Raw genomic sequence first — 11,813 nt, forward strand, 5'->3', positions numbered from 1 at the left:
CGTTTATTTTTACTGCAAAGTTTGGATAGCTGAGAAAAAATGATTATGAGGCAAAAGTAGGTCAATAAGATATCTCATATTGATCTAAATTTGTTTATTTAGTCTTATAACTAGGAATTTAGAACCGCAGAATGTAAGCTGATAAATAATACCATTGGGATTGTCAAATATATGCAGGAACTATTGAAGTTGTCTAGATTCTTCATAAATATATGCAGGAAGTATTGAAGGCTTACACTTGAAAATGAGGCTTACACTTGAAAATGATACCCCATCAGGATTATTAAGCCACAATTTCACAGCTACTCATATTTAATCCAATGCTCTTACTTTGCATAACACGCTTTGGCCCTTGGAAATAGCAAAAGTCATACGTAACTGAGCCCTTCAGTGTACTGCTATGAAGTGCTTTGAAATATTAGCAAATATAACACTACCTTAATTCTTCCATTACCTGCCACATGTCAGTGATGAGTACTAAGTTGATTGTGCTGAATTGAAGAAACCATGATTCTAGTTGATACTATTATTTAATAGTCATACAATTTTCTGTTGCTCAATCACACAAGATAATGAAGAAACTACCAATGTTACTCTGTAATACACATTCCCCTAGTAGTTTCAGTAAGATGTCTTAAGTCTTAACTACTATCGACCTTCAAGCATAGTAATTGTTGCACTGTCAAATACGCTGCAGTCTAGCTTGCTTGATGATGTGTCTGTTTCCATTAGAACTCTCCTAGCTGCAAAGCCTGGCTGCTTAGGCATTGGCAAGGAGGTAACATCAGTAATAGCTAACATCTGAAGCACCTGTGACATTGATGGACGGTCATCTGGGTTTTCTTGTACGCACAGGAGTCCCACTCTGATGCATTTGAGTACTTCATCTGAGTTGAATGAGCCATTCATTTTTTCATCTGCTAGTTCTAAGCTTTTCCCCTCGTTCCATAAGCTCCATGCCTGCAGAACAAAAAAATGTTTCCCAATTTTGGTTGAAGTTGAGTTGAGAATATAGCTTGCATAACTAGATGATGTAAGTTCTTCCTTACATGGCCTAGAAGGTTGAGATGGTTCGAATAGGAATATACTCCTCTGTTTCTCCTACCACTTACAATTTCCAGCAATAATACTCCAAAACTGAATACATCTGACTTGACTGAGAAGACTCCATCCATAGCATACTCTGGAGACATATAACCACTACAGTAGAGCCACATGAATTTGATTAGTATTGAGAAATTCATTTATATAACAAACATTGCATTCCATACTTACTATGTGCCAACCACTTTTCGGGTATTGATTTCTGTCTCTTCACTGCCAAACATTCTTGCCATGCCGAAGTCAGAAATTTTGGGAGTCATCTCCTTGTCTAGAAGAACATTACTTGCTTTCATATCTCTATGGATTATTCTGTATCTTGAGTCCTGGTGGAGATACAGTAAACCTCGACTAATGCCTTCTATTATACGGTACCGCACTTGCCAATCAAGTACAACATTGGATTTTTCTGTTGACATATAGTAGTTAGTTTTTGCTTTGGGAATATATCAGCCAATTTTCATGGTCAGAAAATATAGGTTGAGAGCATACCAAAAAGGAAGTTGTCGAGGCTCTTGTTTGCCATATATTCATAAACAAGTATCCTTTCTTCTCCACTAATACTGCAGCCAAGAAGTCGAACAAGATTACGATGCTGGAGTTTAGCTATCAACAGAACCTCATTCTTGAACTCATCAAGACCCTGTACGGATGTTTTTGAAAGTGTTTTAACAGCGATTTCTTGTCCATCCTCGAGCTTACCCTGTAGTGTTGATGGAAACCATTTCAATTAGGGATACAAGGGCAGCAGTTCATGGCTTCAAAAACAGAAAATTTAAAGTAGCATTGGCATCATATCCCTGCTGGTTCATTTGGAATAATCATGTTGTCTTGTGATAGTCTCAAGTCAGCAAGAAACCTAAATTGTTTCCTTTCAATGCTTTAGATCATGAGTTGCTGTTGAAAATCAATTAACATCTTGACGCCACTTTGTTTTGCATTGAAAGAATTTTTAGCATATATGTGAATCAGAATTGTTTCATATAGGGTGTTACCTTATATACTGGTCCAAAGCCACCCTCGCCAAGTTTGTTGTTGATTGAGAAACCATCAGTTGCAGCTGCAATTGTCCCCAGATCAAATATTGGCAGTTCCAGGTCATCATCGTGACTACTTCCCTCAAAGGGACGGCCAGTACTGCGTGAACCACTCCATTTACTTGATCCTATTATTATCATATAAAAGTCAGGATAGCATCAAGAAATATATTACGTTCCCCTTTTGTTCAGGTATTTCTATAGTTCAACATGGTAGAATGTAGTAATGTAGTCTATTGAAAGTCACTGATAGACTACTGCATGTTACCTGTTCTTATTCTCTTTTTCCTTGTCCAAATGAGGAGACCAGCAACTACTAGAAGAAATGCCAGTGCCGAGACGCTGGCACCAACTGCGATTATTACGAGTCCCTTCCTTGACTTGCTTGTTAATTCTGTGTAAGAAATCATGAATGTTAGTTTGATGATGAACATGCTTTGGCATATTTATCTGGTGGTACATAACATAGCCTATGCAAGCAGCAAGCTGGATATGGTTGCTCCAGATGAGAGAGTTCGAAGTGTTAAATGCCGAGTTCTGCTGTAGAACAAAGTGGGGTACTGATGATTTTCAGTCATTTACATAGCAGGTTTGTGTTAGAACCTTAACTCTGGAAAAATACTCTGCCCGGGTTAGTTCGTCATGTGATGATGTCTAATGTCGTATGATTCTCTTGAAACATGTCGAACTAGTGTCACATGTCCTGCTTAGGCCAGAGAGGCTCTCTCTCTCTCTCTCTCTCTGTGCCGCGGCTGCCGGTTGCTTGCCCGTGTCGTACGGACGGGGTAACACGGCTGGCGATTGACCCGAACCCGAATCTCCCATAGATTCGCGCCTGCAGCCGTGGAGAGCGACGGGCTCCGTTGGTAGGCTGGGCCGGTGCCGCACTCCGACGCGGGATGGGTCCGAGCCGTGGGGGACTGAATCACTCGGCTTTGCCGTTGTGCTGCCGCGCATGTGATCCGCGCGCTGGAAAGCGAGGCGCGGGCCGGGGAGGCCGGCGGCCCCCATCCGGATGCTGTTACCGTAGGCTGCCGTTTCCAGCTTGGGCTCCGTGGAGTAGTGGTTGATTGAAGCGTGGAGTTCGTGTCAAACCGGGAGACTTCGTAGGGACAGTCACCTAGCCTGACGATCTCAACTGGACTTTATGTTTATGCATGGATTCGGAAACTTATATCTGTTTAGTAGAGCTTTTTTATTTAAATTTTTTGTAGAGAGTGATTTTTTTTATGGAATTGATTATGTGATTGAAAGTGATTATCTAGTAATTATTTAGAATAAATTATATAGAGTAATTGATTCTGTGTAGGAATTGAATTAGGAGAAGTTGTTTTTTTTCCAGCTCATCAGCTTCTAGTTTATTTTAGAGAATCACTCCTGCAGATTCTACTCAGGGAGCTAAAAACTGAAAACTGCTGTTTGGCAGATCTACTCCTAATTCTAGTCGAGATGCTACTCTAAAAGCTCTACCAAAATCCCTTACTTCCTATCTGATTAGATTTTTTAGAACATGTTTTTTCTTCCTCCTTCCCTTCCTTTTTTTCCTCTTTTCCTTTCTTTTCTTCTCCTTTTTTCTCTTCTTCGTCTTCCATATCTATAAATTGTAAAGGAGCTTAAGGGCTCTCAAATATTCCCGAAGCAGGGGAGCTGAAGCCCCCTTGTGATCCGCCACTGCCTTTTTGATACTTCCGTAAACTCCGAAAGCATACGCTGCCAAAGACTGTGAATGCATACATCATGTTGACTGCTAAAGGCAATAAAGGGTTACTCTATTTATTTCAAAAACGCAAATGCCCACCCCAAAAAAGGAACCTCCCTGTCTCCTTTCTACTTTTGATTATGGCCAGTGGATAAAAAGAAAGAGATTCCAGGTACTGATCATGGAGCATACACGACAAAAAAAAAGGTCATCAGAAACCTCACAAAAACAACGTGTGTGTGTGTGTGTGTGTGTTTTTTGTCATGTCCAACTGACGTGGACGACCTCCCCGACCTTACAAAGCTGTGACACTTACAGCACCCGGGCGTGCTTCCAGACTTGCCATCCCAACCACGAACATATGGAGTGGTCGCCGCGTGCATGAGCGTAAATTTCAGAGAAACGAACCTGCCTGACGACTACTGTTTTTCTGACATGCTCTAAAGATTACACTAACCTATTGCCCACCGAGAGGCATGAAACTACCAGAAACCTGTTCAACGAATGGTCTACCTCCGCTGGAACGTGTCCTCAGGTGATGCACACGGTGGAATCGTACGTCGAGGTCTCCTTCTCGTAGCGGCAACAGTTCTATCCTATTATTGAGCTTTTGCTGCAATCACAGCTGGCCCTTTTTCGGCTCAGTGCTCTGTTTTTTTTTTTTTGAGAATTAGTGCTCGGATTTTTGGATAGAGCTTGAGGCCAAAAGGCTGAAGGGACCGCTGTCTTACTCTTACAAAGCTCTTTTTTCGCTTCCTTTCTCTCTCGCATGATCTCACTGTGGAGCGAAAGGAAAGCTGAAGGACGGGGAAAGATCTCACTGTGGTGACTATTGGTTGGCGACTCGGCATCTCATCTCTGCTCCTCCAATGAAGCGGAGGACACATGGCCTTGCTCCGGCCTCAGGGTCAGTGCCTCTCGCCGTCTGCTTGGTTACCAACGGCGACGCGCACAAAAAAAAGGAGGGGAATTCTGATTTGGATGGACTGAACGAATATGGCGAAGATGCCAATATACGAGCATGCATGCATGCAGCATGGTAGACGTAAAAAGATGCAATACGTGGTACGTAAATACGTGCATCTGTGTAAAGCACAGCGTACGTACCGAGATCGGCGGCGGCAAGGCGGACGAAGAGGTCCTGGCCGAAGTCCGGGTACACGCGCAGGTCCGTGAGCCCCGTGGTCCACATGACGCAGCCCGTGCCGGCGCCGCCGCGTCCGCCGCCGTCGCTGACGTTGGCGCTGGCGTACGCCTTGCAGGAGCAGTTCCGGAGGCACGCCTGCCGGCACTGCGCCAGGGTGAGCGACATGTCCACCACGCTCCGCTCCGTGTCGGGCACCTTGGCGTGCCTCACCGTGACGAACCCGTCGGTGCCGTTCTGGCAGTCGAGTGGCGTCGACCGCACGCACCCGTCCCGGCCGTCCCGCAGCGCCCACGCGGCGAGCGACTTGGGAGTGAACCCGCGGAGGCAAGAGCAGACGGGCAGGTTGTTGGTGTCGCACACGCCGTTGGGCCCGCACGGCGACACCGCGTCGCACTGGTCCTTGGGCGCGTACCAGTACAGGTTCCACGTCCCCGCCGCCTCCACCCATGTCGACCGCTGCAGCAGCCCGTAGTTCCCCGTGCTGTTCAGCCCCAGCCGCGATATGATCGACACGTTGTGCACCTACGTACATGCGTCGAACCAATCATATGTCCATATGTCATGGAATGCTTGATTACTTGCATGAGCAATCGATCGGGTGTGCACGTACGTTCCAATTAATTTGGAAAGCTCATGCTCTGTATTCCTACGTACCTGGAAGCTGTACGTGACTTCCTGCGCGTTGTTGATGAAGCTGAAGCTGAAGCCGGAGTAGGTGACGGTATCCGGCACGCCGGTGAACTGGACGCCGTCCCAGGGACCGGAGCGCCAGACTTTCACCGGTCCGTCCCAGATGAAAACCTGGGGGTCGCCGGACGTGTCCATGGCCATGACGACGGGGCCCGGCGAGGGGTCCGAGGTGCTCTTCCACGCCGTCAGCGTTCTGTTCCTTCCCTTCACGTAGTCTATCCCCAGCTTCATCTCTGGGAGGAGCGTGTCGGTCGGGTAGTCGAATCCCTCCCACGCCACGGTACCACCGGCGTCCGCGAGCACCAGGTTGCCATTGTCCAGGATCTGCGCTGTTGGGCTCGCCAGCTTCTCTGCCGGCGCGACCGACCACACGACGGTCGTGTTTCCCGCAGCAATGGCGAGCGTGCCGCTGGCGGAGACGGAGAGTGTGGCGCCGGGGTTGTCCTCGACGGCGCCCGCGATCGGGGCCTCGCGGTTGGCGACCCACACGACCGTGCGGACGGAGACCTTGTTGTACCAGACGCCGACGTAGGTGCTGTTGGCTCCCTGCGGGGTGAAGAAGCCGAGCGCGAAGTTGCCGTCGCCGCCCGAGACCAGCGTTTCGTTCGCAGCGAGCGGGCGGCCCGGCGTGACGATGTCCCTGGCATGGCAACACGAGAGTTGGTGGAGGAGGTACAGGATGAGACAGAGAAGCGAGGATGCCATCTCTCGGCGCGAGCGATGAGCCAGCGGTGCCGCCGCGTCGTCGCTGTGAGTGGCGTTTGTCATGCACGTTGGCATTTCGGTCGGGAGCTGCAGGAATAGGTCGGGAGCTGCACGTCAATACTATCTACTAATGGTGGTGAAATCCGTGACCTCTCAGCTCCTGCTACTGTAGTACTGTAGCAGTAGGCCATGAGTACTCGATATTATCTACTAACGGTGTTAGAATCCGCGAGCTCTCGACCCTGCTACTGTAGGTACTGTAGCAATTGGCCGTATATATACTGTCTACTAACGGTGGTGAAATCCGTGACCTCTCAGCCCTGCTACTGTAGTACTGTAGCAGTGGACTGAGTACTCAATATTACCTACTAACGGTGTTAGAATCCGCGAGCTCTCATCCCCGGCTAGTGTAGGTACTGTAGCAGTTTGCCATATATATAGGTATGTACATGTACATATATATGTATGTATGTATACCTATATACATACATATGTAATTTTATTTTTCAGGAAATTCTAGAAAAATGTCGAAATGAATATTAGTTACATTAATAAATTGGCTGAAAAATCTAAAATGTAAAGAAAAATATCTAAAACTGAAAAAATTATGAAACAATTGTTTATAATTTAGTATTACTTTCACCTACATGTTAAAATTATGTGCATGCATAAAAGTACTACTGTTTTCTTTATAATTAATTGAATGTGTTTAACATTAATAATTTCATAAATAAATATTGAAATGTACAAAATTTGTGAACCTATTTTTTTTTGTCTTCTTTTGCTGTGCTCTATACAGCAAAATAAAAATAGGCACGGCGTAGACGTGCCAATCAGACTAGTTTGTCATGCACGTTGGCGGTATCTGTTGCATGTCGTGGAGTGGAGAGGTGTGGCGGCTTTATCTGGACACTTGGACAATGAGCCAAGCAGCATTTCGTGACTATTGATTTGTTTGTTTGGTCATTTTTAAAGTTTTTTTAAAGTATGTTTTTATTTGTCTGAAAAGTTGCTTTTGAAAATAGTTTATTGGTTTCTACAACAAAATTTTAGTTTCTCAGCAGATAGCTCCTCAGAAAAGTATCTCTCAGCGAGCTTTTTGATTTTAGTTCATTTTCTTTAGAAGTAGTCTTCTGATTTCTTCAGAAACTACTTCTCTAGAACCCCATTTGTTCTAATTTATGTCTTCTGACAATAGTAAAAGTAGAACCAAAATTAGGAAACAAACAGTGACTAAGTGTTTGTGTTTGCTAAACTAGTGAGTTGGCCACGCAAATTACATGGCTAGACGTGCTATAATATTTTTATATAATGTGACGATGATATATAATTATTATATATTTTATAAATACCTTATATTTATAAGGGTATACGATGATCATATGTATCTTGTACGATTCAGTGTATAACATAACCACCATGGAGAAATGTATTAAGATGAAATATAAGAAGTTAATAGTAACGAATAGAAAAACTACCCCTATTCGAAGAGGGACTCCTAAGTGTTCGTGAGTTTTACAATTTGAAAAGATTATATCCGTAGGAGTCCGCGTAAATTACACCTGAATTACTATAAATATAAAAGGAGGGGAGAAGAATACATCCAAGACACATTAATTGAGAGAACTCTTTCTATAAGCACAAGTCTCATAGCAAACTCACGCCTTCATATCTATAAAGTCATGAACCTCCAACGCAAGTTCAATCGGGTAGAACACTAATACCATAATAGAGTTAATAGAAACAACCTTCATCTGAGTTAGACTTTAGTAGCAAGAGCACAGAGAAATCCGCTTAGTTTCTTAAGATTAATCGCTAGGAAAAAAAGGTAACTGTACAAATTTAACGACACAACTGTCAAGATCTCGTCGACATGTATATATTGGATGTTTTTTGTCCAACAATTCAATAGTAAACCCATTTTAATAGGTTTAGAAGTAGGCAAATGCTAAGTACTAAATAGTTGGCCGTACCTAAAAATTGCGTAACAAGACACAGCCACATCAGTAATATCCATATTTGTATTGTGTAGGCCTCTTGTGCACTACACGCGTTAGGTGTAGGTGTTCGCTATGGATTGATTGGGAATTCTGTTTTCCGTATTTTCCCGAATTTCGTCGGTGTCGTGTACATGTCATTCCCGACCATAGCCAATGCTGACATGCCGAGTGGTTGCACTAACCTCTTCGGTGCGGAGGTAGTCTCATTTAGACCGGGCTAAGTGGATCGTGCTACGCCGGCCCAGTGTCGAGCATTCGGCTCGGGCACAGTCCATGTAAGGCCAGGCCATTTTGTACCGACCCGTGGTATAGTAGGTATGATGAATCGTTTTTTTTGACTGTTAAGCACATTTAGCTCGTTATCATGTAAAAAATTAGTTAAAAATAAAAAATAAGGAAATTTAGAAAATTCAAGAAGTTTGTGTTTTTTATTTTTTGGACTCAAAGTACAAAACAGCTAGTTTTTCAAATTTAACAAGCTAAATGGGCTAACGAGTTGTGCCCGTGCCATGTTGGCCCAGTTCTTAACGGGTTGTGCCGTGCCGTGGTGTTAGCCCAAGCATGATCCACCTCGTTATGCCGTGACGGCTTGGCACAATTATAAATGGGCCATGTCATAGTTTGGTTGTATCCACAGTAGCGTGTGCCGCCCCAATAAACGTGACCCATTTGGCCAGCTCGTCATTCGCACAAGTGGTGTTCCCAATTCCACGAAGGCATCGTTCATGTAACATCCTAGGTTTTAGGATTTAAAAATATAGCAAAATTCACTTATTTAAAAATTCTAATTAATTAAACCACGTAAAATCAAAGAAATATATATTTGAATATATATATATATATATATATATATATATATATATATATATATAATTTTGGCTAGGTATTCCAAAGTGCACCAAATTAAATTCTAAACTAATCCCTTCATTAAGTTGAATTTGAATGTATCTCAAATTCAAATATATTCTTAGATTTCTTTTAGCTCAAATCCAAATTTTATTCAAATCCTCTCCCAAAGTCAGAGCTTCAAACCTAAATCATAATTTAAATACTTTTATTTGAATTTATGCCAAACCCAAATCCAATTTCAAATGTTTTAATTTGAATTTACCCAAATAAAAAAATCAATTTAATCCTCTCAGGTCACCTCCTTTTCTTTTTCTCTCTGTGCAGCCTGTTTGCGCGGCCCAGCCAGCCCAGCATGCCTGCTCTCCTCTCCTCGCACGCATAGGCCATCGCGACGCCAGCTCCCGTGCTCACCCAGCCCAACACTCACACGCTCGTAGCCGCAGCCCAACCACACCGCTCACCCTCATTGCTGCGTGGGACCCTTAAAGTAGTAGATAATATAATTGGATACATACATAAATTGTTTTATGCTTAAAATTAAACCCATAAAGTCTTACCCTTTGGGATATACTTTATACATCTATCAACACCTTGAAGTAATATAGAACGTGTTGAGTACCTTCCGTACTTATTCTTGTTATCATTCAGATGAGAAAGCATATATTGATTTCGCTGGAGACGAAGATGCTGATAAGGAGTAGATCTAGTAGTCACGTTCGCATCCTAACTAACTATGACTTTAGGTTGTTGCTCCGTTGTGCTTTTATTGGCTTGTTGGTTAGACTTGTAATACTCAATCATTTAAGACCTTTGTATTGTTGTAAAACTTAATACTTTTATATATGTTATATGACTGTGATATCACAATTGTTGTACTATACGTATCAGGTACTTAATTCATGGATCGATACATGAGCCATATGAGATCCCAGGGATAGGGTCTTAAAGTTCGTATCTGATAGGATGATTTCTAGAGTTTTAAAGTCTTTTTCTAGTTGTACTATCCGATAGATGTGGTATGTTCTAAATTTTGTTTAATACTAGTTGAATGCCCGTGCATTGTAACATGAGTAAAAAATTTGCACACAATAATATTGTTGGCTTCTCTAAATCCTAGGTCACCAACACAGCTCAACTCACATTATCTCCCACCTCATCCCCGTCGCCAAGGTTGTGCACCGCCTCCTGCATCCGCTTTGACAACTGCTGGCTAGAAACCGAGCTGGTGCTCCTCACCATGCTTGCAATGGCGGTGGGGAGATGGTGGATTGGGGAGGCTCCAGATCTATGGTCCCCGCGCGTCGTCACTCATCCAGAGGTGGTGCGATATTGAGGCCGTCAAAGATGTATGCACAAAATTCAGAAATTATGAGAAGATATGTTTGAACCTGAGATATGAAGAGTTCCTAAGTACCAAAGAAATTATAATAAGGTGTGGAGAGCTGACCTCACGACCAGCAAAGCAGTCGCAAATGTGCAAATAGAGTGTTTGCAAACATAGAGCCTGGAAATAGAACAATGGGATTACATCTAGACTATGCAAACCTTGTCAGTTGTGAATATGCAATGGATGAAGTTGATTAGTAGCAGGATGGATATAAGATAATACAGTGTTGATAATTGATCACAAATTGAGCCATATGCTTTTTCTTTTGTAGGCTCATCAAAGATACGAAACTTCTACTCCAACAGATGGAACTGGTCCTCAATTATCACCTAAGACATATTCAGAAAACTAAAATTGCCAGTTCTGCAAGAACATTTCATCCAAGAAACGATGTTACTGTCGTTACTAATCACCTAATAAAAATGGTAAATATCACTCCAACGATTATCAGTTTATCACCTAGTACAAGAAGCTAAATTTGCCGGTTCTGTAAGAATATTTCATGAAATAACCGATGGTACTGCCATTACTAATCACGTAATAGAATTGTTATCAGATCATCATCAGAGAAGTAAAGAGTCAATGTTACTGCCGATACCAAAGCAGGGACGATGGGGAGGTCGACTGTTGTGCAGCAGCACAGGAGGAGGCCAGATAGCCATCGCGGGAGGAGGGCACAACGAGAGGCAGCCGTGGAAGGAGGGAACAGAGGGGTGTTGAGCCGCACACCATCCACGGTGTGTGTGCCTCACGGCAGCTCAAGCAAGTACTCCTCAGTGACACCGTCAACAGCAGCGCAACAGGAGCTGCATCGTCATCGATCTGGATCAGCCTCTGGCCGAGGTCGACCATGAAGACATGTATCGCCGAGATCTAGGCGAGGCGGTGGCACCATCCCGCAGAGATGTGGTAGGGGGTGCGCCGGTGAAGAGGTTGGGCTGCGTTGGAGCTCGCAGAGACAGACTTGAGAAGGAGTAGCAAGGGCGATGTTGGAGCTCGGGAGGCAAGGGTTCGGGATGGCGTCGATTCAATCATTGGAGCTTGGGCGTTGGCAGCATGGTGGTGTGGGCACGGTGGTCTATGGGCAAGGGCACGAGAGCACGCCTCACAAACACAACAGGAAGGGGAGGGGCCGATGGTGCAAGTACCTGGTAGTAGGGTGATCAGAATGGCGGCGGCGGTGACCTTGCAGAGGGCG

General features: G+C 44.0%; 1 protein-coding gene across 2 annotated transcripts; it reads right to left on the minus strand.

Annotated features, from left to right (window-relative positions):
• Window positions 1–424: 424 nt before the first annotated feature.
• LOC133922163 (receptor-like serine/threonine-protein kinase SD1-8) lies at window positions 425–6,516 on the minus strand. Of its 2 annotated transcripts, XM_062367372.1 has the most exons (8): window positions 5,639–6,510; window positions 4,945–5,506; window positions 2,407–2,532; window positions 2,097–2,266; window positions 1,594–1,804; window positions 1,276–1,510; window positions 1,050–1,200; window positions 425–960 (listed from the first exon to the last, which is right to left on the minus strand). In XM_062367372.1, exons 1-8 carry the CDS (start codon window positions 6,452–6,454, stop codon window positions 649–651), a joined length of 2,583 nt encoding a protein of 860 aa, XP_062223356.1. In that variant the 5' UTR covers window positions 6,455–6,510; the 3' UTR covers window positions 425–648. The 2 variants fall into 2 exon arrangements, with proteins under 2 accessions (XP_062223356.1, XP_062223364.1); XM_062367380.1 differs by lacking the exons at window positions 425–960; window positions 1,050–1,200; window positions 1,276–1,510; window positions 1,594–1,804 and adding an exon at window positions 1,839–1,998 and having other exon boundaries at window positions 5,639–6,516.
• Between the last annotated feature and the right edge of the window lie 5,297 nt (window positions 6,517–11,813).

This window comes from Phragmites australis, chromosome 1 (genome assembly GCF_958298935.1).
Source record: "Phragmites australis chromosome 1, lpPhrAust1.1, whole genome shotgun sequence".
Taxonomy (NCBI): Eukaryota; Viridiplantae; Streptophyta; class Magnoliopsida; order Poales; family Poaceae; genus Phragmites; species Phragmites australis.

Bases quoted from the DNA above. Each gene is read 5' to 3' on its own strand.
- LOC133922163 (XM_062367372.1), bottom strand. From the start codon at position 6,454: ATGCCAACGTGCATGACAAACGCCACTCACAGCGACGACGCGGCGGCA. The intron at 2,267-2,406 runs GTAACATGCAGT...TGATAATAATAG, and splicing joins GAAAAAGAGAATAAGAACAG to GATCAAGTAAATGGAGTGGT. The intron at 1,511-1,593 runs GTATGCTCTCAA...ATATGTCAACAG, and splicing joins CCTCGACAACTTCCTTTTTG to AAAAATCCAATGTTGTACTT.